Consider the following 25,553-nt stretch of genomic DNA (forward strand, 5'->3'; position numbering starts at 1 on the left):
TCTTTTAATTTCTTACAAATTTCATTTTACTACGTTTATTCAATTTTAAAATCATTTGTCACAAATTTTATGCAATTTGCTGCTAGGCTCCGGTGACATCCACAGATTGATTCCTCTTCTCTTTAGTAGACTTACAAAATCAACAATGTTCATTGTTACATTACAGTGTAAAAAAGGTACAACGGTTTTCCTAGAATTTTGAAACAAATTAGTTGAAATCCGTTTGAAATCCGCACCTACCTATCCATCGAACAGTTTCCGGAAAAATCGAATGCACAAGTGCAATTTGAGAACTGGGAAGATTTAAAAAATAACCGCAAAGACATTTAAAAAAAAGCAGTCGAATTACATTTGTAACATGCATGCATGCGAATTACATGCACACTCAATCTGGACGTGATTTTGACCAAAGAAAAAATTTAAGAACGCTTTTTAGTCAGTTTTAAATTTCGTCTTCTAAATGGCAACGTCCGCAATCTCAGTAGTGAAAATCCTACTCCTGTATTGTTCTTTTTTTCAGATTATTTTCTCGCTGACAATTTACTGACGGAGTAGTTTATCTCTTGTATTTCTGAAACGACCAACCCTTAAGCTAAGATTTGACTAAAAGTAATCATTGAGAAAAATTACACTTTTTTTTGCGCCCCGTGTGACTTTGTAAAAATTGAGAAAGCGGTAGTTGCCACTTAGACGACGATTTGAACTTCAGTGGAGTAGATCGAGTTGTACCATCTACACTCTCTAGAAAATGGAGAAAATAATATGCTATTTACCATTTTTACGCTGGATCCGTTTTAAAAATAAAACGTGGACTTGAGATTTTGAAAACTGAAGTTTTGACGCAGTAACATCTAGGTTTTTTTTTTTTGTATGATCTTAATCTTTTCTGAAACATTCGTTCCCTTCAATTTTAGTATTCAATGTGACTTCGTAACTAAGCATGCATTTGGTTTAATACTTGATGGTAGACTCAATTGAAGTGTGACAGGAACAACTACAAATAAAATATTACAAATTAAATCCTTTGTCAAACGATAACTAATCTTTACCAAAATGCAGATTCTTCAGATGTAAAGCCTTCTAAAATGCAAGTTTCTAACAGGACCCACTGATTGCTCCAAAGATTTAGAATTTTTTGATAGATAACCGATGCAAGAACACAACGGAACACCACACAATATTTATTGTTTTTACGATCTTCGGTGCACCCATATCAGCCACAATATGCGAAATCACCTAGAAATCATAAATTTTTCGTTCTAAAACGAATATTGCATTTATGTTAATTAAACTTACCGGGAATAAAAATAGACCATAAAAGAATATACATATCTTAGTCGAGATTCATTGATGAATATTCCTTTATTTTTCATTACCATTCAACCCTCGATTTTCAACACCCAATATTTACAGAGTCAATCTATTCTTATAGCATCTCCTCTTTAACGACAGCTTACACCGTTTATTGGTATGTCTTCGACTCATAGCCCTTTGGCCAATTGACAGAATAACAGGTCATTATTGTGTGAAAAGTTGATTTTGTGACATTTTATTTCAAACTTTTTACCCAAATATTTTATTATTAATACAATATACAATGATTCTTAGATTATTTTATCAACTAACTGAAATGAAAATACATACACCAAATAAACAAAAAAAAAAAGAAAATATATAAAGAAAACTTATTTGTTGCCACATACAATTTTAGCTTTGTTTATATCAATATTGTCGACTAAGTAATGCGCTGCCACATCCAAGTTTTTTTTTAAACACAACCCAACATAGATTTTGGTTCTAACATATTTATACTCGTCTTTGTCAAAAATCTTATAATAATTTTTTTCAATAATTTGTTCAAGCGCAGCTCTTGAATTTTCCTTTGCTTTATCCTCCTTGAGAAATTTTAATTCCAATATGAGTCCACCTGTTCCACGAGTCACACATATGTCACACTCGTTTTTTCTTCCACGTTTCTCTTTTCCCTTACTTTGAGAACCTGTCTTGGCCTCGCGTGGATAAAACTTCTTCAGTTCCTCGGTATCTCGCAACTCTTCTGATACTTTCACAACTGCCCTACTAGACTGTGTTGTGAAAAGCTCGTTATTATATGTTAAAAAAAACAGGATGTGATGTAACTCTGGTTCATTAAATGGAATTACCGCATCACCTGAGAAAAGAAGTGAAACCGCATTAACAAGGTTGCGTATTGCTTCTTCACATTTTTCAGTTGCCCCTTCCTCAGATTCCTCTATTTCACCTTTTTCTTCATTCTTATTTGCTTGTTCATTACTATTTGTTAGTAGCAGTCGATTCAGTGCTTCTATGTATCTCTCTATATTCTCAGGTTTGAGCTTATATTTGGTTTCAAAAAGCGACTGAGTGTAACATTTACGTTGGATTTCCGTCTTAATCGCAAAGTTTGGGATCTTTAGTACTACAGTATTCCCATACTTCTCAACTGCATTCAACACACCCTCATCCCACAGTAGCTGCAAGAAGAAATCCACTTGTTTCTGATTCAACTCTGTAGATGGAAAAGAAATCGTATTTTTCAACTCCAATATATTATCAACGTCTGCCTCAGTTGCCACTATTATAGAATTCTCGCCATTAATAAGTTCGTTGATTCTCTTATATATCTCATCATGCACAAGCAATTTTTCTAAAATATCCAGTAAGCCTGAGTTAGGCCAATAAGTGTCAAACATTTTATTTCCTTGTTCAAAACTCTTGCTCAAATAGTTTAGAACAGACCAGCTACTGTAAATCGTTGCCCCATCTTTATTTAACGTTTGGTATCCATTATACCACTTTTTAACACCATCAAAATCATTCACTGCTTGCAATGCAGGATTCTCCAACAGATTTTGTACTTCTTGTTCTGTGAATCCATATATTTCAGAAATAGGTTTTCTTTGGAGGAACAGAGCATGATATTGATTGTTTATCTCAAAGGAATATTTGCCTGAAAAGAGAACACAAGAACTAACTAATGAACGTTCCAGAAACCGGTTCCCCTTCAAGCCTGCTGACAACATATCCATAAGAAGACCCATGAGGAATTTCAGGGTCTCATTTCCCACCTTATCTGTAATAGCTTTCATAATGGGCGGGTCGGCCTCGTCTACAAGTATAACAACTTTCTTGTTAAAGTGGTTGTACAAGATTCCAGACAAGAATTCCAAAGCATCTACTACATCCGCTTCAGAGAGTTCCTCCAACCTATTACGATCATAATATTTCAAAAATTGTTTGATGTCCCACAGTTTCTTATTTTTGAAGCTCTTAGAACCGTCAGGAGCTGTTTCAAGCAGATACAGATGCTTTTTGAATGTCTCACTAATAGCATCCCTTAGGGAGTCTAAAACATCTGTTTCTGTTTTACCTTCCACACATTTAAGACTCAACGAAATCACAGGATATTGACCGCAATGTTGTTTAACAAATCGACCATGCTTTTGACCCAGCTTTAATTCCATAAACATCTTGTAATTATCAGAACTCTCTGGATTTGAAATTGGCCTTCCATCTTTATCCACTATTATCATCAAAAATACCTCGAGCATATTCATAAATGTAGATTTTCCAAAGCCCCTCGGGGCTGTTATCTGGACCCCAGATCCTGGAAGTTCAAATAAACGTTTTATGCCCTCGCTCTTATCTACAAAGGTGACTTTTGTTCTGACGACGTTAAAGTCGTCTGTAGTTAAATCGGCGACATCTGATGCTTTTAATGAATCTGGTATGTGCAATTCCTGTAAAGAAAATAAAAAAAAACATTAATTTAACGAGCAATAAACCACACTTACTTACATATGCATGAAAAACAATAAATCAGCAAAACGAATCAAAGCGCATGTAAAACAAAGACAAAAAACTACATTGCCCTAATTATCTTGATCAATCAATTCGTTATTACCTCTGGTGGTCTATTATCGGTAGTTACAATTTGGGCGCCATCAGTTTTTTCTTTGTCATGATCCCGGTTGACAGATTCACCCTCCGTATTCATTATTCTTCTTCTTTTCTTGTCTCTCTCATCCATGTCTATAATAGAAGTATTAGTAATGAAGAAATAAATTAATAAACATTAATAGGCACTATTGCGATTTTATTGGATTATTAATATATGTATGTAATAATAAAACACATAATAATAGTGGAACTAAACCGTTTTGGAAAGATTGCTTGAAATCTCATGTTTTACCCTGTAATTGCGTGTGTTCCTATAAATCTCCTATTTTTAGTAATCATATTTCGTAAATAACATGAGCTAATAACATGAAAGGCACTTATGGCGGAGTTCAAAAACTCCTAAGAGATATGCGGTGTATGTTCATTGTGCTGCTCACAATTTAAGATGTTTCTAATTTCAATATCCTGCAACCTGTCACTTTGCAAAATTTAAATGATAGCGATTTGTTAGAAAAAGCTTTAGTATTTGTCAATTTGTAGAAAAAAGTTAATATCGATTTCGTTTGCAAAGGAAATTCTTAGTTTTCGATCCGCTTTTCGACATCTTCTATAGGAGAACTCGCTGACTTATTAATTATCAAGAATCATTTTATGTCTTCAAGCTTTTCTGAAGTCTGCACTGCATTTCTGCTCTTGATTACCATCCCTCTAACTACGGCTAATGCCGAGCGATCATTTTCAAAATTGAAATTGACAAAAACTTATCTAATAAGAAATGGGACAGGAAAGGTTAAGCAGCTTAGCTGTTTTGTCCATCCAACATTCCATGGCCCGGAATTTGAACTTCGATGACGTAATTAACACTTTTGCTGAACAAAAAGCCAGAAAAAAAGACTTTTAATTATTTAAATTTGATTCTAAGACAAACGTAATTTCAGTTAAATTATTAGGTAATTGTTATAATTATAACGTTCGTATGTACAGCCGGGGAGAAAAAATCTTAAGACGTGAATGTCATTTAACTGTCGCATGGTGTAAAACCCCACTTAGAATTACTAACCTTAATTTTTGCATTGTCAATTTTCACAGTTTTAATTTTTTAATTTCTAAATACTGAATTTCCAATATTGCAAGAACCTGAATGTAAATTATTCCGCTCTGTTCTAAAGAGATTATTCTAATTTTATCGACTTTTAATACTTCATTCATGATAATTTTTAATTACAATTAGTCAATACTTTGGTGTTTTAAATGTCAGTAATGACAATGACAGTAATGTACAGACTACACTCAAATTTTTGAAACGCCAGAAAAATGACGTCTAAGATTTTGTTGTTCGCGGCTGTACCTATTTCACGTAGTGATTTATTATAAAATAAAAAATACCTACTGTCATTAGTTGAGCTTGAAAGACAAACTAAAAAATGAGAGCAATAAATGAAGAAACTCAAAAATTGTAAATTAAACGGAAAGTCAAGTATTGTTTGATTTGGACAACTTTTCTCGATCATGAAACTAGCAAACTAAGAATGGAAATAACTTACAGTACGAGTCAGCTTTAGGCAGATATTTCCTCTGCGATATTTAAAAACCTTTACAAAAACATAAATTCAGATAATTGCCTAACTGTGCCTAGTTTTAGGTTAAGTACAACACGTGTTACAACTTCCCAGCAATAGTATAATAAATACAATTATTCTAGTTATTAATTACTACCATGTTTTGGACGTGAAAGCAATGTTTTTCTTTTATCACACTGAAAAATGGTAATAACAATGTACCACGTTCGTTGGTCAGGATTCAGTTATTTGATTTACTTTAATTTTAGACACAAGCGTTGAAAATGAACAGAATTTCAGATGAATTATATTTTACTTATAACATTTAATAAACATCAAGACATTTTACTTACCCAGTAAGGAACACTAAAGAAAAATAACACACTCCAACCGCCAATGTCAACTGACAAGTTAAATGGAAACTGTATTATCGACTGAAACAGCGTCGCGTGCCAAGGTTACTGAAGTTTTGAGCCAATAGAAGCAGGCCTCTCAAACTGGCGCGAATACGTCATCGGAAAGCTCTTTTAAATTCCGATTGATTTTTTTCATTGCTATTATTATTTAAAACAGCAATACTTAACACTCTGATGTTTCTACAAGAACTTTGTTAAATAACAATGGCGATCAACAATGTTTTTACATCGCAAAACAATTGACAGAACTTTCTTGTGACGTCATTTATGGTCGCACGTCCCTAGCAACCAAAAGAGGGTGGAGTTTCAGCCTTTGTAACGAGCAAACCTGCTTAATTTAGGAACCTTGAGTAAAAGGGGCGTCTGAACCACCAAAATGTTTTATAAAACAGAAACTTTGATTTAGTGACCTTAATGTAAACTAAACTCACATAAAATTTTGTCAAATAACCAAATGTCAATTTCTGGAAAGACAATGATGCCAACCGTTTCAAACTTAATTCCCCAAGATTCCAATCTTAAATAAACAAACAACTGTGAAAGCATAGAAATTCGTTGCAACGGACATGTTGCCAATATATCACTAAACATCTGTGGTTCTGTCAAACTGTCAAAACTAGATGTCAAACTTGCGTCAAGTGCACAAATGGCAAACCATTATGAAGTCCCAAATTGGTAAGTATCGCCCCCCAGAGCCCGAATCCCTTCTAATTCTTCCTAAAAGAAAGCCCCCAAAACCCTAGCGTAGTTCCTTCCCCAAAAACCCGCGCCCCACTGACAGTTGTTTGAGGTTATGTTGACTTTTCCAGGGCAGGCAAACCCCCCGTGGGTCTGCATTTGGACGTCTTCAAAGGCGAAAAACTACAATATATTGTGCCTAATATTATACGTATAGAGAAGTAACAAATTATGATTACAGACATCAATTTTAAAAATTCAAAATTCGCGCCAAAATGTTTACTGTTCGAAAGGTGTTTCTACAATATGTGCCTACAAAAACACTATTTTACATCTTTTCACATTACAAGTGTTATCAAAAACCTCAATGTATTATTAGCACGCTTAACAAACGTCCTTAAAGCTGTCACACTGACAGTGTCAATGTCTTGAAGCCCGACATTCAGATTTCGCAATTTTCACCAAAAGTGTAGTTAGAACCTTGTCATTCCTGTCTTAACACCCCGAAAATCCCGCGTTTGTAGAACCTGGAGGTGTCGGCACCCCCCGGAAACGTCATCGGGACCGTCGAGCAGGAGTGGAGTCTCATCTACCCGAACTTCCGGGTGAAGAACGCGGCCGGAGAGACAGTCTTCAAGATAACTGGCCCGTTCTTCACCTGCAGCTGCGGGAACGACGTGGATTTTCACATCACCAGAGCTGATGGAGGTGAGGACGTGGGGAAGATCTCCAAGCAGTGGGCCGGGTTGGTCCAAGAAGCGTTCACGGAGGCTGACAACTTCGGGATTCGATTTCCGGTGGATTTGGATGTGAAGATGAAAGGGGTGCTGCTGGGGGCGCTGTTTTTGATTGTAAGTGAAGGGGGAGGGTGGTGCTTGGACTAACGTTGGAGGATTTGCAGAATTTCATGTACTACGAGAAGAGGGGGGACCAGAGGCGGCACCATCACCGGCGGCACTAGTGCAAAAGGTCGAAAAAATAATAAAAACTGATTTTTTGACAATTTTGTGTTGTTTTTTTAAGAGGCGATTAGAGTCGCTAGGGGACCAAACGATATCAAAAATAAACTTTATAAATCCCACAGATGTTTGCATAACTGATAATTCTTCTTATCAGTAGAAGAATTTCGCGGCGACAAATTTTCCGCTTGCATTTTCCCAATCAATTACAGTTAAAAATGCAAGAAAACGAAGAATTCGATCCTCCAGGTAAGAAACCGCAACACTTGAATCTTTCCATGGTCTTAAAAAATGGTACAATGGTAAACACCACCTGCAAATTCTTTTACTCCCATTGGAGATAACATTTCGCTGGTGAATCGCATTCCTTTGCAATTACGCATGTGTTTAGTCTGCTTTTATTCTTCGCTCACTCATCGAATTGTTCTTGCAAAGTGCAGAAGTAATTCCTTTGAGATGTTTGGTAAGTTTGGCTAAATTTTGCAGCTTTTCCGATTCCTCCAGTGTCTTTAAGTTTGTGTTTTCACAGAGCAAACTTCCTCGAATTCCAAGCTGCTTCCGCCGCCATCAGTTGAGGTTCCTCCTTCGAACTTCACTGGTAAGTTCTCTTCATTCTCACTATCACAGGCGGGTTTGCATCACCACCAAACTGTTTTCAGGTCTTCAGTAATCAAAATTCGATGATCGGAAAAAAAATTCGAAAAAAAAAATAAGTTTTTTGACCACCTGTCTTTAACTATTCGTCTTATTGATTTGTAATTTGGTCAGACGATAGAGTTTGAGCTGCTCTTTCGATTGATGTGTAACTCAAAGGCATTGCCTTGAAAAAGTTTGTTGAAAATCCCCCCAAAAAGACCTGAAAACTCCTATTTTGGTCAATATTTAGTTTATTTGTGAAGCAAAATTACGGTATTTTACGCAGAATTTATATCTCATTTTGTGCAGAATTTTAGGCAGATTCTAAATCCGTGCTTGAAATATACGTACGAATGTAAATAACCGAATTATGGGCGATTAAATAACAATTAAAATACTGGTAATTTTAGGTTTGCTCTAAAAATAAAAATTTATAAAATGTGTATTTTGCTATTGAATTTTGTAATTTAACAACAACAACGAATTTTATTCATTTATTATTAAAATTACCAAAATCTCGAATTTTATAAAAAATTTTGCAAGTTTTTTGTTTTCGTTATTCAATAATTTTGGAATTTGGCGTATTTATTAAGCAAGTTAGAGCTATTATAATCTTCAAGTTTAATTAATTTATTATTAAAAATACAAAAATTACAATTTTTTTTGAAATACTAGAAATGTTTTGATTTGCTCTAAAAAAAATAATTATAAAATTTTTCTTCTTTGCTCTGGACTTTTGAAATTTTACACATTTAGTAAACAAGTCAAAGGCGTTAAACGGCATAAATGTTATTAGTTTATTGTAAAAAATACCAAAATTACGATGTTTTAAAGTAATTTTAAAAGTTTTTCATTTGTCCAAAATTAAAACTTTCTAAAATTTGTTCTTGTTGTCCAATAATTGTGTAATTTTGCATATTTATTAAAAAAGTCAAACGCTTTAAAATCCCCAAATTTCATTAATTTAACATTAAAAATACGAAAAATTATGGTTTTTTTTGTGAAATACTTAAAATTTTTGGTTCGCTCTAAAGATAAAATTTTATAAAATTTACATCTCTCGTTCAAGAAATTTGAAATTTTACACACTTGTTAAACAAGTCAAAGGTGTCAAACGGTCCAAATTTTATTAGTTTATTATTAAAAATACCAAAATTACGAATTTTATAAGAAATTTTGAAAGTTTTTTGTTCGTTCAAAATTCAAAATTTGCTGGAATTTGTTTCCGTTGTCTAATAATTTTGTAACTTGCCATCTTTATTAAACAAGTCAAAACTATTAAAATATGCAAATTTCATTAATTTAGCATTAAAAATTCAAAAATTACATTCTTTTTATAATAATGGAAATTTTTGCTTTGCTCTAAAAATAAAAATTTATAAAATTTGTGCCTTTTGCTCTTGAATTTTGAAATTTAACATACTTATTAAACAAGTTAAAAGTGTCAAAGGGTTCAAATTTCATTCATTTATTATTAAAAATTTTGGAAATTTTTTGTTCACCCAAAATTCGGAATTTTCTAGAATTTGTTTCTATTGTCCAATAATATTGTAATTTTGAATATTATTTATTAAACAAGTCAAAGGCATTAAAATCCCGAAATTTCATTATTTTATGTTTTAAAATAAAAAAATTACAATTTCATTTGTGAAATACTGGAAATTTTTGATTTGCTCTAAAAAAAATTATAAAATGTTTGTCCTTTGATCTAGAATTTTGAAACTTTACGCACTCATTAAACAAGTTAAAGGTGTCAAACGGCTCAAATTTTATTAATTTGTTGTTAAAAATACTAAAATTACGAATTTTATTATTATTTTTTTCGTTTGTTCAGGATTCGAAATTTTCTAGTATTTGTTTCCGTTGTCCAAGAATTTTGTAATTTTGCTAATTTATTAAACAAGTCAAAGCCATTTTAATCTTAAAATTTTATTAATTTATGATTAGAAATATAAACATTTTTTTTGTGAAATTCTAGAAATTTTTTGTTTTTCTAGGAATAAAAATTTATAAAATTTGTGTCTTTCGTTCTAGAATTTTGTAATTTTACACACTTATTAAACAAGTTAAAGATGTCAAACGGTCCAAATTTTATTATTTTATGGTCAAATATACCAAAATTACGAATTATATAAGAAATTTTGAAATTTTTTTGTTCGTTCAAAATTCAAAATTTTCTAGAATTTGTTTCCGTTGTCCAATAATTTTGTAAATTTGCCTATTTATTAAACAAGTCAAAGCCTTTATAATCTTAAAATTTTATTAATTTATTATTAGAAATACAAAAATTACAATTTTTTTATGAATTACTAGAAATTTTTGGTTCGCTCTGAAAATAAAAATTTATAGAATTTATGCCTGTTGCTCCAGAATTTTGTATTTTCACACACTTATTAAACAAGTCAAAGGCGTCAAACGGCCCAAATGTTATTCATTTATCGTTAAAATTACAAAAGTTACGAATTTTATAAGAAACTGAAAATTTTTCGTTCATTCAAAATTCGAAATTTTTTAGAATTTTTTTCCGTTGTCCAATAATTTTGTAATTTTGCTTATTTATTCTTATTTATTAAACAAGTCAAAGCCAATATAATTTTAAAATTATTAATTTATGATTAGAAATATAAACATTTTTTTTGTGAAATTCTGGAAATTTTTGGTTTTTCTAAGAATAAAAATTTATAAAATTTGTGTCTTTTGTTTTAGGATTTTATAATTTTACACACTTATTAAACAAGTTAAAGATGTCAAACGGTCCAAATTTTATTAATTTATGGTCAAATATACCAAAATTACGAATTATATAAGAAATTTTGAAATTTTTTGTTCGTTCAAAATTCAAAATTTTCTAGAATTTGTTTCCGTTGTCCAAGAATTTTGTAATTTTGCTTATTTATCAAACAAGTCAAAGCCATTATAATCTTAAAATTTTATTATTTTATCATTAGAAATAATTACAATTTACAATTTTTTTTATAAATTACTAGAAATTTTTGGTTTGCCTAGAAAATAAAAATTTACAAAATATGTCTGTTGCTCCAGAATTTAGAAATTTTACACACTTATTAAACAAGTCAAAGGCGTCAAATGGCTCAAATGTTATTCATTTATTGTTAAAATTACAAAAGTTACGAATTTTATAAAAAACTTTGAAAATTTCTTGTTCATTCAAAATTCGAAATTTTTTAGAATTTGTTTCCGTTGTCCAATAATTTTGTAATTTGCCATATTTATTAAACAAATCAAAGTTATTATAATCTGCAAATTTCATTAATTTATCATGAAAAGTACAAAAATTACAATTTTTTTGTGATATACTGAAAATTTTTGGTTTACTCTGCAAATTAAAATTGGTAAAATGTATGTCGTTTGCTCTAGAATTTTGAAATTTAACATACTCATTAAACAAGTCAAAGGTGTCAAACGGTTCGAATTTCATTCATTTATCATTAAAAATACCAAAGTTACGAATTTTTTAATAAATGTAGAAAGTTCTTTCGTTCGTCAGAAATTCAAAATTTTCCAAAATTTGTTTCCTTTGTTTTATAATTTTGTAATTCGGTACACTTAGTAAACACACCAAAGACATTACAATTCCCAAGTTTCATTGATTTAGCATGAAAAATACAAAAATTACAAATTTTTATGTAAAATATTAGAATTTTTTGGTTCGTCCTAAAACTAAAAATCAATAAAATTTGTCTCTTTTGCTCTAGAACTTTAAATTTTAACGCACTTAATAAACAAGTCAAACGTGTCAAACGGCCAAAATTGCATTCATTTATCGTTAAAAACCCCAAAATTACGAATTTTTCTAAAATTTCTTCCCTTTGTCCTCTAATTTAGCGCCGCCACCAATTGACGTTCCTCCTTCAATCTCCAACAAAGGTAAGTTCTCTTCACGCTCAACATCTTCTCATCGTCACCACCACAGGCACGTCACCACCAAACTGTCCTCCAGGTCTCCAGTACCTCGCAGTGATCGACCAACTCCTGGTCCATCAACAAATCGAACTTCTAGAAGTCATCACCGGCTTCGAAACTGAGAACAAATACCGCATCCGCAACACTTTAGGCCAAGACGTCTACTTCGCCGCCGAAAACTCCGGCTGTTGCGATCGGTACTGCTGCGGCCCTCTTCGCCCTTTCGACTTGAAAATCTTCGACAACTTCAAGAATGAAGTTATTAATTTGAACCGACCTCTAGCTTGCCAAGGATGCTGCTTTCCCTGCTGCCTCCAGGTGGGTACCACACCAAAACTCCCAAAATAAACGAGTTTTGCAGAGTCTGGAGGTGTCGTCACCTCCTGGTACCGTCATCGGCACCGTCGAGCAAGACTGGAGTGTCTTTTATCCTAGTTTCAGTGTGAAGAACGCGCATGGAGATGTCGTTTTCAAGATAAATGGGCCGCTTTTCACCTGCAGTTGTGGCGGAGATGTTAATTTTGAAGTGACGACAGTTGATGGGCGTCAGGTGGGGAAAATTGCGAAGCAGTGGTCTGGGTTTGCGCAAGAAGCGTTCACTGATGCTGATAATTTCTGCGTGAGTTTTCCTGTTCATCTGGATGTGAAGATGAAGGCGGTGCTGCTGGGGGCCTTGTTTCTGATTGTAAGGTGGTACTTGAGGTGGTACTTTGACTAAATTTTCTGGTTGCAGGACTTTATGTACTATGAGAAGTCGTCGAACTAGGAAGAATTGTGGATATATTAATGTAACAGTTCACTTTTTTTTAATAAATATAAAAATATGTCTTTTTTGCACCTACAAACTGAGTATTTAAATATATTTTTGACTGCTTTTCATAAATTTTTTGTTTATTTCGTTTCCTCTATATTTTTGTAAATTAAAACAGTTGTTAAACACATCAAAGGCATTAAACTGCTCTTTGTGACTCTCTCGAATTTGAGCAAGTTGCTATTTTTGAGTTTTTTCTTGTTTCTACCAAATTACGAAATCGTAGAGACAAAACAAATTTTACAATTTTTATTTCCATGCTGAACCGCCAATTTCCAAAAATTTTTAGTAAAATTAGTCAATTTTGCCAATTTTTTTGAGTTAAAAAATTTTTGTTTTAAAATTTTGGTTCAGAATTGTTGCCTCCATAAGTCATTTTTTCTGGGTCACGAGTTTTGAGACACCTATATGTATAGTACAAATTTCGCAATTTTTTATTTCCAAGATGCACCAAAAATTTCCAACATTTTTATTAAAATTCGTGACTCTGACAATTTCAGTGTTCTGACAACCAAATTTGGGCAAATTGTCATTTTTGAGTTGCTTATTAAATCCACCAAATGACAAATTAATAGCGCCAAAGGTACAAACTTTAGAATTTTGTATTTCCAAGCGAAAAATTCAATTTCTGACACTAAAATGGATCCGATAAGTCAATTTTTTTGTTTTTGTAGCAGAATTTCGTCGTTTGGTGAAGATAAGAAAAAAACCTAAAAATTGCAAATTAACCAAATTTGACAGCTATGGCACGAAAATTTCCACTGCTACTAATTTGATTGCTCCAAGAATAAAATTGAAATTTTGCAAATTTCCAGTTCAGCTGGAAATGAGAATTTTTAAAATATGTAAATTTGGGTTTATAATTTGGCGATTTAGTGAAAGACGTAAACAACTCGAAAGTGGCAATGTGTACAAAATTTGCTATAACAGTAAAATTGTCAAAGTTACGATTTTTAGTAAGAAATTTTGGAAATTTTCGATTCAGTTTCAATAAGAAAAATTCCAAAATTTGTGTATTTTTAGCTTCATAATTTTGCCGTTTAGGGAAATTAATACTCAACTCAAAAATGGCAATCTGTCTAAATTTAACAGCTATAGCCTTAAAGCTACCTAAATTACAGATTTTAATGAAAAATGCGGCAAAATTTTGACTCGTCCTTAGATTAAAATTTTCAAAATGTGTGTTTATTGCAAGGAGATTTCAGTTACTATTTACTATGTTTGAGTCGTGGATTTGCAAACTTTTAGAGCAAAAGACTCAGTTTTTTTAAATGTTTAAGCAAAATTTTTCGACATTCTCCAGCAAAATTTGTAATTTTGCTAATTTTAGAGCTACAGCTACGAAATTTGGGAAAGTTCAAACTTTTGAGTCGTGTGTTAACTTAACAAATTATAATAACAAATAAATAATAAATCTTTATTTGTGGTAAAAAAAAACAACAAAAAACTTATTTAGACAAAATAAAAATAAACTGGTAATTTGAAAAAACTGTTTTGACCCTATAACATAATAAAGAATACAAATTTCTTAATAATAACAAAACAAAATATGAAAAGACATGAAAGAGAAAAATAAAAAAAATCTGTCTTAAACTCGCTTGTTGACTTCGCTTTACCAAATTACAAAGAATTATTAAATGATCGAAACAGATATTAGAAAATTTTAGTATTAGGAAAAGAAAAAAGTTAACATTTCAGAAAAACTTTTGTAAATCAGGCTTATCAGTTTAATTGTTTAATTCGATTCTGCATGAGAACTTTGTCAACTTTTATCGTTTTTGGAAGTTCTTGATGCTTTATGCTCTCATTTGAATCTAAAAAAGTTTATCAGCGCTCACTTTTTATTATTATTAGTACATATCACTGTAACATCAAATTTTGTCAAATTAATTCTCGCGTATAATTTTGTATTAAGAAAATTTAAAAAGCATGAAAATCAAAACAAGCCACAAATATTAAGCTTTGTTTGAACCAGTAGGTAACATTTTTAATAAATTTTTTAATTTTTTTTTATTATTATCTTATCAAACTACACAGATCTATTTTTTGTGTTTACAGAGCTCAATAATTAAAGTAAATCTCACCTTATCTTATCTTATCTTATATTGTCACTTGGAGAAGTTTTAAAGTTAAAGTAATTGTTTGAAAACAATAAAGTAAAAAAATGTTTAACTTTTGGAGACGTTTTTTGGCACGTTGCAATCAAAATTTACAAACCGTTCTATTTTATCATAGCTATTTATATCCAATTATTAATATATCAACGATTAATTGATAAGATGATAAAGGAAGACGCACCTTAGATACAGCTTACTACATAGATATTATCGCGGGATTAAAATTTTAAACATCAAATCAACTGACGGTTCAAAATTGTAAATTATTGTCTTTATTCTTTTTATAATTAAAATTATTTTTAATTTTTTTTAAAAGGTCATTAAAATGATGTTTAAATTTTTTATTGCACGACAGTAAGAGTAGGAGGAAAATTTGTAAGGAAAAATTGCTTGTCTTGTGAGAGGGAAGTCAGCCAGTATTTTAGATAAATTTTAAATTAAAATTATTACGACAAATATTACGGAGGAAATTTTAAAAATTTTTACTTTCGTTTCTTGGAATTTTTTGAACACTTTTGGACATGTGATATCTGCAACGATCAAAAAAGGGCAAGTTGGGTAACATTTTCATTTCCATACGTCAATAATTTCAACTGTTTTCTGTTTCATTTTGTCACCTCCAAGCAACAAATAAATATCAACCTGTCAAAAATAATTGTCAAAATGCGTAACCTTATTACCCTTTTGATCTTCTTTCTCATCTTCAAACACATCTATTTCTTGAAACCACTTCACCGGAGGACCTCGACCTCCTCGAAGAATAACGCCGAAACTTGATCTTCCCTCTGAAGTACCATGGCGATAAAAAAAAAACTGACGGTTCTTTAAAAAGAATTTGTTGAAATCTGTATTTTTGGTTGCCTTCTATTTCCTGTACGTTTTTTGAAATAATTCAAAAACAAAAAGAGCACAGAATTTCGAAATTGCACCATCAATCAGCACAGATTTAGCACAAAATTATGGCATAAGTTTGAATTTTTTTTTCGAAGTATGATGTTCAAACTTGACGCATCTTTTAGACTGCTTATACGAGTTTTTACTACACTGATTATATATCTAATGCAGGTTTCAAGGAAAAACAATGAAAATCGATTTCACAGTCAAAAAATTTTTGACATTTTGAAAAAACTTTTATAAATCGGTTAATATTTGGATTATAATTTTCAAATTTCTTGCAATTACTGTTTCAAACTTGCTTGTTAGCGTTGTCATGGATTTACTTTTTCAGACACGGAGTTTGGAACTATTTTAGGTCAACTAAATTTCAAATTGCAATTTAATATTGTGCCAAATTTGTCCGGCGCATCCACCATTTTTATTTATTTTTTTATTTTTTATGTGTCATTCTATTTGGTCTAACTGTAAAAAAAGTAACATTGTTTTATTGTTGTAAGAGTATTAAAAAGCACAAATTTGTAAGAAGTTCATCGCAAAAAAAAACAAAAAAATTATTTGGCGCATTCCAAAGTCTTTATTTTTAGTGAAACTGTGAAACAATTTTTGAGACTTATACTTTTTGTAGAACGCGTGTTTTTTGTGTGTGAATAAACCTTTTAATTTTTTATTTTAATGATAACCAAATTTGGATTTTTTTGCTTATTATAAACAACAATTTCTGAAAATTGACTTGCTGGTGCTATAATTTTTAAACTGGGCACAATTAAAATCGTTACCTCCCTAATTTTCATTATTGCACCACAACATAATAAAGTCACAACACTTACAAGTAAATTTTCAAATTTTGTAGTTTGACTTGAAAACAAACATTTTTAATTTTTTTTTCTTACTTCTTTTTCATTACTTTTTGTTACCTCCGAACTACATTTGGGTTTGGTTAGTCTTTCTTGGGTTTGCGGTTTCGAACAAACCCATTGGCGCTCACCTACCATTTTACAGGAACTTGATGAGGCATCTTATTTACAAGGTTGAGTTGGCAACACGAGTGATTTTGCGAGCGGGTGGAGTAATTTAACTGATGAACCTTGAATTTTTTTGGCAAGAGATTTAGGGATGCGGGTCGCTATGTCTACTCATTAATTCGTCAGAACTACTAGCACTACACACTGTTTTCTTCTTCAAAATATTCAAAAACTCTTATAACTTTAGTGAGTTTTAGTTATCAAAGTAAAATCTGACAGTTGTTTTCATTGTGCACTAGAACAAATTGTTGAAACATTGACTTATAATCAAAATAATCATAACTAAATGATTTTCGGCCAATCACAACCCCCGATGAATTTCATAACTACCCATAACTACGTCATCAACATATAACTAAATGGTCGTAATAAAAAAAATTAATTCATACACTATAAGTACATGTTTATTTAATCTGAAATAAGGTAATGGATATTCTGACAAATGTATTTATTGTATAAATGAGTTATTTTAACATTCGAAGCTTTCCAAATAGCCACCGTATGTCACTCAAGATAAAAGATCCACCCCTAACTCTAAAGAAATTATTCTAAATAAATCAACACCAACAAATTCCAAAATAAATAAAAACCGCTTATTCAATATACAATTAAAGAAGTAAATAATAATTATTAATTATAATAATTATAAAAATATTAAATACAAGGTGTTTTTAAATGTTTCTAGCATCAAGGGTGGCTATGAAATGTTAAAGAAATTTGCCGTTCATTACAAATGTGGGTTTCGATTTTTCAACTGACATTTGCAGTTAACCTCAAACATGGAGCAAAGTAAGTTTTGAGAAATAAACTGTTTTAGTTGTGGTTTTAAACCTGAAAATAAAAAAATTGGACTCAAAACTGTAACTGAAACGTCATGAATCCCAGAGCCTCCCTTGATGCTAGAAACATTTATAAACACCTTGTATAATAATTATTTATTATTTAGATATAAAAATAAAAATGACGAGCATAAACACTTATATTAGGGTAAATTAAAAGATGAAAAGTGCTACCAAAAACCGTACAAGAGAAGCAAACAGAGTGCTAAAAATGTAAGATGAGCTTAGAATGAAAGTACCAATAAATAAATTAATTCTTAAGCATTTACATTTTTTTTAAATCAGAAAAATCGGCCATAGAAAAACATAGGGTGCGATTTTGTTTCCCAAAACAATAAATATCGGCAGTGATAAAATATAGCCGTCTTTGTCTTTTGCATTTGAAATTTGTATTTTTTACCTTGTCACTTATCACTTCGTCTCGAATCGTTCAGAAACAAAAACCCCAATAAAAAACAAATAAAATATGTGGAGGTTAAACATCCTTTCAATATTTTGCAAAAGGTTTGGAGATTCTAAATTCTGCACCATGATCTAGTAACATAGAAAATGCTAGGGTGTATCTTTAGGTATGCAATCTCAAAGCGGACTGATACCATAATTAGTTGCTTGATTGACGTCCGCTCCGTTGTCTAGTAAAATACGTACAATTTCATTTTGTCCCTCTTGGCGAGCAATATTAAGCGGGGAGACACCATTTTTATTTGTTTGATTAATGTCCGCCCCGTTGTCCAGTAAAAGACGGACAGTTTCATTTTGTCCCTCATGGCAAGCAATGTAAAGCGGGGAGGCACCAATATTCGTCGCTTGATTAATGTTCGCCCCGTTGTCCAGTAAAAGACGTGCAGTTTCAATTTGTCCCTTTAGGCAAGCAACATGAAGCGGGGAGAAGCCATCATTCGTCGCTTGATTAATGTCCGCCCCGTTGTCCAGTAAAAGACGGACAGTTTCATTTTGTCCTTTTTCGCAAGCAATGTAAAGCGGGAAGAAACCATCATTCGTCGCTTGATTAATGTCCGCCCCGTTATCCAGTAAAAGACGCACAATTTCATTTTGTCCCTTTTGGCAAGCAACGAAAAGCGGGGAGGCACCATCACGCGTCTCTTGATTAATGTTCGCCCCGTTGTCCAGTAAAAGACGTACAGTTTCAATTTGGCCCTTTTCGCAAGCAATGTAAAGCGGAAAGGCACCATCATTCGTCGCTTGATTAATGTCCGCCCCGTTGTCCAGTAAAAGACGCACAATTTCATTTTGTTCCTTTTGGCAAGCAAAGTAAAGCGGGGAGGCACCATTATTCGCCGCTTGATTAATGTCCGCCCCGTTGTCCAGTAAAAGACGTACGGTTTCATTTTGTCCCATTTGGCAAGCAATGTTAAGCGGTGAGGCACCATCATTCGCCGCTTGATTAATGTGCGCCCCGTTGACCAGTAAAAGACGTACGGTTTCAATTTGTTCCTTAAAGCAAGCAATGTAAAGCGGGGAGGCACCATCATTCTTCGCTTGATTAATGTCCGCCCCGTTGTCCAGTAAAAGACGGACAGTTTCTTTTTGTCCCTTATGGCAAGCAATGTGAAGCGGTGAGGGACCATCATTCGCCGCTTGATTAATGTCCGCCCCGTTGTCCAGTAAAAGACGTACGGTTTCATTTTGTCCCTCTTGGCAAGCAATGTAAAGCGGTGAGGCACCATCATTCGCCGCTTGATTAATGTCCGCCCCGTTGTCCAGTAAAAGACGTACGGTTTCATTTTGTCCCTTATGGCAAGCAATGTGAAGCGGTGAGGCACCATCATTCGCCGCTTGATTAATGTGCGCCCCGTTGACCAGTAAAAGACGTACGGTTTCAATTTGTTCCTTAAAGCAAGCAATGTAAAGCGGAGAGGCACCATCATTCGTCGCTTGATTAATGTCCGCCCCGTAGTCCAGTAAAAGACGTACGGTTTCATTTTGTCCCTTTAGGCAAGCAATGTGAAGCGGAAAGGCACCATCATTCGTCGCTTGATTAATGTCCGCCCCGTTGTCCAGTAAAAGACGCACAATTTCATTTTGTTCCTTTTGGCAAGCAAAGTAAAGCGGGGAGGCACCATTATTCGCCGCTTGATTAATGTCCGCCCCGTTGTCCAGTAAAAGACGTACGGTTTCATTTTGTCCCATTTGGCAAGCAATGTTAAGCGGGGAGGAACCATAATTCGTCGCTTGATTAATGTCCGCCGCGTTGTCCAGTAAAAGACGTACGGTTTCATTTTGTCCCTCTTGGCAAGCAATGTAAAGCGGTGAGGCACCATCATTCGCCGCTTGATTAATGTCCGCCCCGTTGTCCAGTAAAAGACGTACGGTTTCATTTTGTCCCTCTTGGCAAGCAATGTAAAGCGGTGAGGCACCATCATTCGCCGCTTGATTAATGTCCGCCCCGTTGTCCAGTAAAAGACGTACGGTTTCATTTTGTCCCTCTTGGCAAGCAATGTAAAGCGGTGAGGCACCATAATTCGCCGCTTGATTAATGTGCGCCCCGTTGACCAGTAAAAGACGTACGGTTTCAATTTGTTCCTTAAAGCAAGCAATGTAAAGCGGGGAGACACCATCATTCTTCGCTTGATTAATGTCCGCCCCGTTGTCCAGTAAAAGACGTACGGTTTCATTTTGTCCCTCTTGGCAAGCAATGTAAAGCGGTGAGGCACCATCATTCGTCGCTTGATTAATGTGCGCCCCGTAGTCCAGTAAAAGACGTACGGTTTCAATTTGTTCCTTAAAGCAAGCAATGTAAAGCGGGGAGACACCATCATTCTTCGCTTGATTAATGTCCGCCCCGTTGTCCAGTAAAAGACGTACGGTTTCATTTTGTCCCTCTTGGCAAGCAATGTAAAGCGGTGAGGCACCATCATTCGTCGCTTGATTAATGTGCGCCCCGTAGTCCAGTAAAAGACGTACGGTTTCATTTTGTCCCTCTTGGCAAGCAATGAGAAGCGGGAAGAAGCCATCATTCGTCGTTTGATGCATGTCCGCCCCGTTGTCCAGTAAAAGACGGACAGTTTCATTTTGTCCCATTTCGCAAGCAAGGTAAAGCGGGGAGGCACCATTATTCATCGCTTGATGAATGTCCGCTCCACGCCTAAGTAAATCTTTTATAATTTCGTTATTTCCGTGCAGAACGGCGAGAAAAAGTGGTGTGAATCCATCTTTGGTGGAAGCAACATTAACTTCCGCACCAGAGGATAACAGATGTTTTCCAACATCAAAATGTTTATTATGAATTGCTATTAAAAGCAGAGTCCAGTTGTCGATATTTCTGACATCAACTAAATTTGTATTATCGCTGATGAACAGTTCGAATGCTTCCATGTACCCGAATTGTGCCGAATAATACAAAATATTGCTCACGTAGTCTGAATTAAGATGTGACAGATTGTTGCCTTGAATTCTTCTCAGTTTGACTTCAGCTACTAAAGAGGTAGTTTGTTGTGCATATTCCAATGGTGTCATTCCAAATAAATCATCAACTTCGCGATTATTACATTTGTTTAACAAAAAGTCTAACATTTCGGAATACTCTGGAGATTCTGCAGAACTACTAAACCGATAATCATGATCTACAATATACGCCCCGTTCACATTTTCCACCTTAAAGTGAGGATGTCTTTGTCCCCAAGAACAAACCAAATGCAATAAATTTCGACCATGTTGATCCCTACAGGTTGCAATGTCATCTTTACAAGTTTTCAATGAATCTAAATTTCTGTACAAAACCGCGACATGAGCCGGAGAATTTTTTGCCGAAAGTAAATCAAAGAAGAAACGGACGTTGTTGTATTTTTCTTCAAAGAGGATGGATTTAAAGAAATCTTTTTTATCTACATTTTCCGAAAGATACAATGCGACTAAATATTCTGCGAATGACAAGTGGGAGAAAAAAGAAATGTTGCTCTGGTTGTCCACAATTAAACCAATGCTAAGGTTGTCGGTACTATCCACTTTACATTCGACGTTCAATTGTGTTAGTATTTCTTTTGGGAAAAGCAACTTCAAAGCGAATTTTGTATGTGTTATCATTTGTTTTTTTTTCCACTTATTAAACTGTAGTTTTGAATTATGATTTGTCAAACTATAACCGAGTTTTTCTGTATAAAACACTTCAAGTTTCTGCTCAAAGAAATGATGATACAATTTGTTAAGTAAAAACCCTCCACTAAATAAATCAAGTTTGCTGTCGTTCTTTATCAGTTCCGTCATCATGTAGAGCAGCAACGGCACCCCCAGAATGTTATTTTGCTCGACCAGAACAACAGAAGTCTGCATTTGTTCAATAATTGATTCGAGTTTGTCGATGGAAATGACACTTTTAAGACGATCGCGAATGTACTCCTTCTGTTCTTCTGTGTCAAATTGAGTAAGATTTCGAGACAAAACATTAAATTTGAGTTCCAAAGATCGTTGCAAATGACTACGTGCTGTGACCCACTGAGACCAACTTTTTTTAGAAAACTCTAAAATTATGTCACCCACAGTTCCAACTTTTTCGGTATCAATTTCGTCCAGTGCATCCCAAACAAAGATGACATTGCCTTGTTTCGCAGACATCTCAAAAATTTGTTTATCCCGGAGACTCAAATGCTTAACTTTTTCCGTTGTTATGAAAGTTAAAAATCCATTGGAACTGTGATCTTTACTTGTTTCAAAAAAATTAAAAATATCATTTGGGTCTATTACAATCGTCCAAACATTTGAGAGAGTTTGGTTTTTGAGACTTTTCATTAATTCTGATTTTCCCATTCCCGGTTCGCCCACTAATAAATTGATATTGTTTTGAGGTTTTTCAGACCACAAAATTGTCTCTTTTAAACGATCCAAAGACAATTTATTTAGTATCTGAATAATGTCGCTTTTACTTAGAAATATGGAGATGAGATCAAAAAAATTATATTTATGAGAAACTAAATTTGTCAATTTATGATTTTGCAACTGATTAATGTCGCCCTTACCACGAATCCACTCGAGACAATTGTCGTTTAACCACCTTAAATGGTGGCAAATTTCAGTTTTTTTCTTTTTTTGGGAAAGTTTTTCAAAGTCCTGAGTACAACATTCATTTTCAGAAAAGTAGACAAGGAATTTTGAATTAATATTTGCTGAAAGGGAGTCATCATTTTGAGTACCAATTTTGATAAAGGTATGACGGCTAAATTTGCTTCTTAGACCTTCGATGTCTTTTACATTGTCTATGATCACAACCGTTTTGTCCTCAATATTTTCTAAATAGTTAATATCTACAAGGTGTCGCAATAAATATCTGGGAACATACGGAAAGCTGAAAATCTCTTTTTCACCGCCTAAATTTAAGGGACCGTTTAACATCTCGACTAGATCGTCGCTCTCAATCATTTCAGGGAAGGTTTTTAATTCTTTGCATAACTCGTCTAAACTTATTTCATCTTTACCTTGAATGGAACACGTAAATGTTTTAGTTAATTGACCGAATAAATCTGTGTGAGCTTCAACTTGAGATAAATTTTTGAAAATTTTAACTTTTTCTGGTAATTTTTCGATTTGAAGTTGATCTCCTAATAAAATATAATTTTGATCCGGACATAACTTGATCACATTGTAAATGAAGTCATCGTTGGCTTCTATAACCAGCGGACATTTACCTTGCAACCAAAATATTTTATTTAAAGTTTCATTCTCAAGATCATTCAAACTGTTAAATACTGTTTGATCCAGCCGATATTTATTTACCATGATTCTGACATCTTTCAAATCGCGCACTTCGCTTTTGGTAGCACTCCACATATTTTTAAAATTTTCGTACGATTCCGTCTTTAAATAAACAAATTTGAAGGTGGTAAACGCAGTTTTCAAAACTTGAATTTTCTCTTCGCTTCTAAAACAAACATCGTCAAAATGCAATGGTTTCATTTTGGAAGAGAGAAGCTGCAAGAGAATTACAAACTTAATCCAAGTTTTGTTCAACTTTTCTTTCTTTTTCGGTAATTTGGCCCAATCTGCTATAAACTGAATGTAACTGTCTGCATCTTTCTCTGTTGCCCCAAAAAACTTTTTGAAATTCCCATATAAACTCTTTTTAGTCTTCTCAACATTATTTTGGTTTGCATAAAGATAAAATTTTTTAAAAAACTTTCGGTATTCTTCGACTTCAACGTCATTACTTAAACTAGAAGACTCATCGTCCACATAAAATTGATAACAAAATTCCGTGCTACTAAACGTCTTGAAATTATCACACAGACTAATTTTTCTTACACCAACTGTAAAGTCTTTACCATGAATTTGAAGGCGCGTCGTGTCCGCAGGCTCAAATTTAAGGTTCGTGTACAACACAAATTTATCACAATTTGCCTTAATTTTCTTTACGGAATTAATATATTTCTTAATGCTAAAATCGCCTGATTCTGCTTCTAGCTGATTTACTAGCAAGATACCTTCTTTGTTGCTGTGCTTGAGTTGAAATGCAATGACTTCATTGAACCTTCCAACCGTAGTTTGAAGCACGATGTCGTCAAAGTCGCCATATTCTGCGTCATTCGATGACATCTTAAAGGTTTCAATTTCTTTCTTCGTCGCCAAGTTGAAGGCAAAATTGGCAATGTTGAAGTTCTCATAGTCTGTGCCCAAATTTGTTGTTCCTTGTCGTTTATGGAAAAACTGGAAAAATTGAAATTGTGCTCTAATGTGTGAAATTTTAACGAATTATAAAAAAAGCTTTCTGATTTAAATGAACAGGAATTTGAATTTTCGTTCAATTTTTGAGAGAAAATCTTGAATACTCACTTCAGGTTTATAGGCACTAACGGGTTGACCACTTTGGCGATTTTGATAAGTGTTAGACATCTGGAAAATTTGATATTTCAATGCTTTTTTTGTGATATTTTTGTCCTCAAAGTGTTATTGAAGACTATAAACGAAAAAGAGTGGCTGACCGGTTGTCAAACTTCAGACAGGCATGTCTCGACAGTAACAGGAAAATTGTCAAAATATCAAACAATAACCGAAATTTTGTGGCCGCGACTGTATAATCAGAGGTTGACAGATCGTCAAGAAATTATCATCGTCTTCGTTGAACAAGTCTCTCCATTGGATCAAATTTGAAGTTTCGTCAAACAGGGAAAATCCAGTAGATGACGCGCATATCGCGAGGTGTAGATTTTTGTAATCTTTAATGTCCTGTTAATTAAACGCGAAAAAAAAAGTGCTGAAAACGTTGTTTTTTAATCACTTATAACAAATTTCTAAGGCTAATATTTCATAGTTAAAGGTATGACATACGAAAAAAATCCAGATATTACAGAAACCTACACCTCGCGATGCTAGCGCCACCAACGTCATTATTTTGGAATGGAGAGACATGTTATTAATCAACGAAGACGACGGAAGTTATGTTCATGCTGATTTGTAGTCTGAGAGATAATAATCATCACAGTTTGGCCATGGCGAAGATTTTTAATAAAAATTGATTGGGATGAGTGAGTTTACAAAGTTGAAGAAAATATTTCTTACCTAGAAATAGCAAACAATAACAATTGCACAAGTGTATAATTCGATGTTGCCGGATGGGCTGTCCACTTTATACTTTCTTCATTAAAAAATTTGTTTTTTTTTTATCATTTGTTTATGTTGACAATTAATTAGATAATCGCAAAAGAGTGAAAAATAATAAGTAAAGATGGCACCAACTGAGAAAAAGTGACAATAATGGATGAATATCTTGACGTTTGGCAACACTGTAAATATCACACACGCAATCAACAGAAGGTCAACAGCAAATAAA

The 25,553-nt window shown here is 33.4% G+C and overlaps 3 protein-coding genes across 7 annotated transcripts; 1 reads left to right on the plus strand and 2 right to left on the minus strand.

Moving 5' to 3' along the window:
- Window positions 1-1,576: 1,576 nt before the first annotated feature.
- On the minus strand, window positions 1,577-24,991 carry LOC148180587 (uncharacterized). 2 transcript variants are annotated; one of them, XM_088049804.1, is made up of 4 exons: window positions 24,557-24,991; window positions 24,208-24,430; window positions 3,923-4,050; window positions 1,577-3,758 (listed from the first exon to the last, which is right to left on the minus strand). In XM_088049804.1, exons 1-4 carry the CDS (start codon window positions 24,614-24,616, stop codon window positions 1,686-1,688), a joined length of 2,484 nt encoding a protein of 827 aa, XP_087905930.1. In that variant the 5' UTR covers window positions 24,617-24,991; the 3' UTR covers window positions 1,577-1,685. The 2 variants fall into 2 exon arrangements, with proteins under 2 accessions (XP_087905930.1, XP_087905931.1); XM_088049805.1 differs by lacking the exons at window positions 24,208-24,430; window positions 24,557-24,991 and adding an exon at window positions 5,831-5,922.
- On the plus strand, window positions 6,150-12,941 carry LOC148180588 (phospholipid scramblase 1-like). 4 transcript variants are annotated; one of them, XM_088049808.1, is made up of 8 exons: window positions 6,150-6,568; window positions 6,703-7,422; window positions 7,473-7,779; window positions 8,060-8,128; window positions 12,013-12,054; window positions 12,101-12,408; window positions 12,452-12,775; window positions 12,824-12,938. In XM_088049808.1, exons 3-8 carry the CDS (start codon window positions 7,749-7,751, stop codon window positions 12,854-12,856), a joined length of 807 nt encoding a protein of 268 aa, XP_087905934.1. In that variant the 5' UTR covers window positions 6,150-6,568; window positions 6,703-7,422; window positions 7,473-7,748; the 3' UTR covers window positions 12,857-12,938. The 4 variants fall into 4 exon arrangements, with proteins under 4 accessions (XP_087905934.1, XP_087905935.1, XP_087905933.1 ...); XM_088049809.1 differs by having other exon boundaries at window positions 7,096-7,422; XM_088049807.1 differs by lacking the exons at window positions 6,150-6,568; window positions 6,703-7,422; window positions 7,473-7,779 and adding an exon at window positions 7,786-7,993 and having other exon boundaries at window positions 12,128-12,408; window positions 12,824-12,941.
- LOC148180589 (uncharacterized) lies at window positions 17,324-22,348 on the minus strand. The gene has a single exon (XM_088048806.1). It carries the CDS (start codon window positions 22,346-22,348, stop codon window positions 18,356-18,358), a length of 3,993 nt encoding a protein of 1,330 aa, XP_087904932.1. The 3' UTR covers window positions 17,324-18,355.
- Window positions 24,992-25,553: the final 562 nt, after the last annotated feature.

The sequence above is a fragment of the Gnatocerus cornutus genome, chromosome 1 (genome assembly GCF_029298725.1).
Source record: "Gnatocerus cornutus isolate USDA-ARS CGAHR chromosome 1, icGnaCorn1.1, whole genome shotgun sequence".
In the NCBI taxonomy this organism is placed as follows: Eukaryota; Metazoa; Arthropoda; class Insecta; order Coleoptera; family Tenebrionidae; genus Gnatocerus; species Gnatocerus cornutus.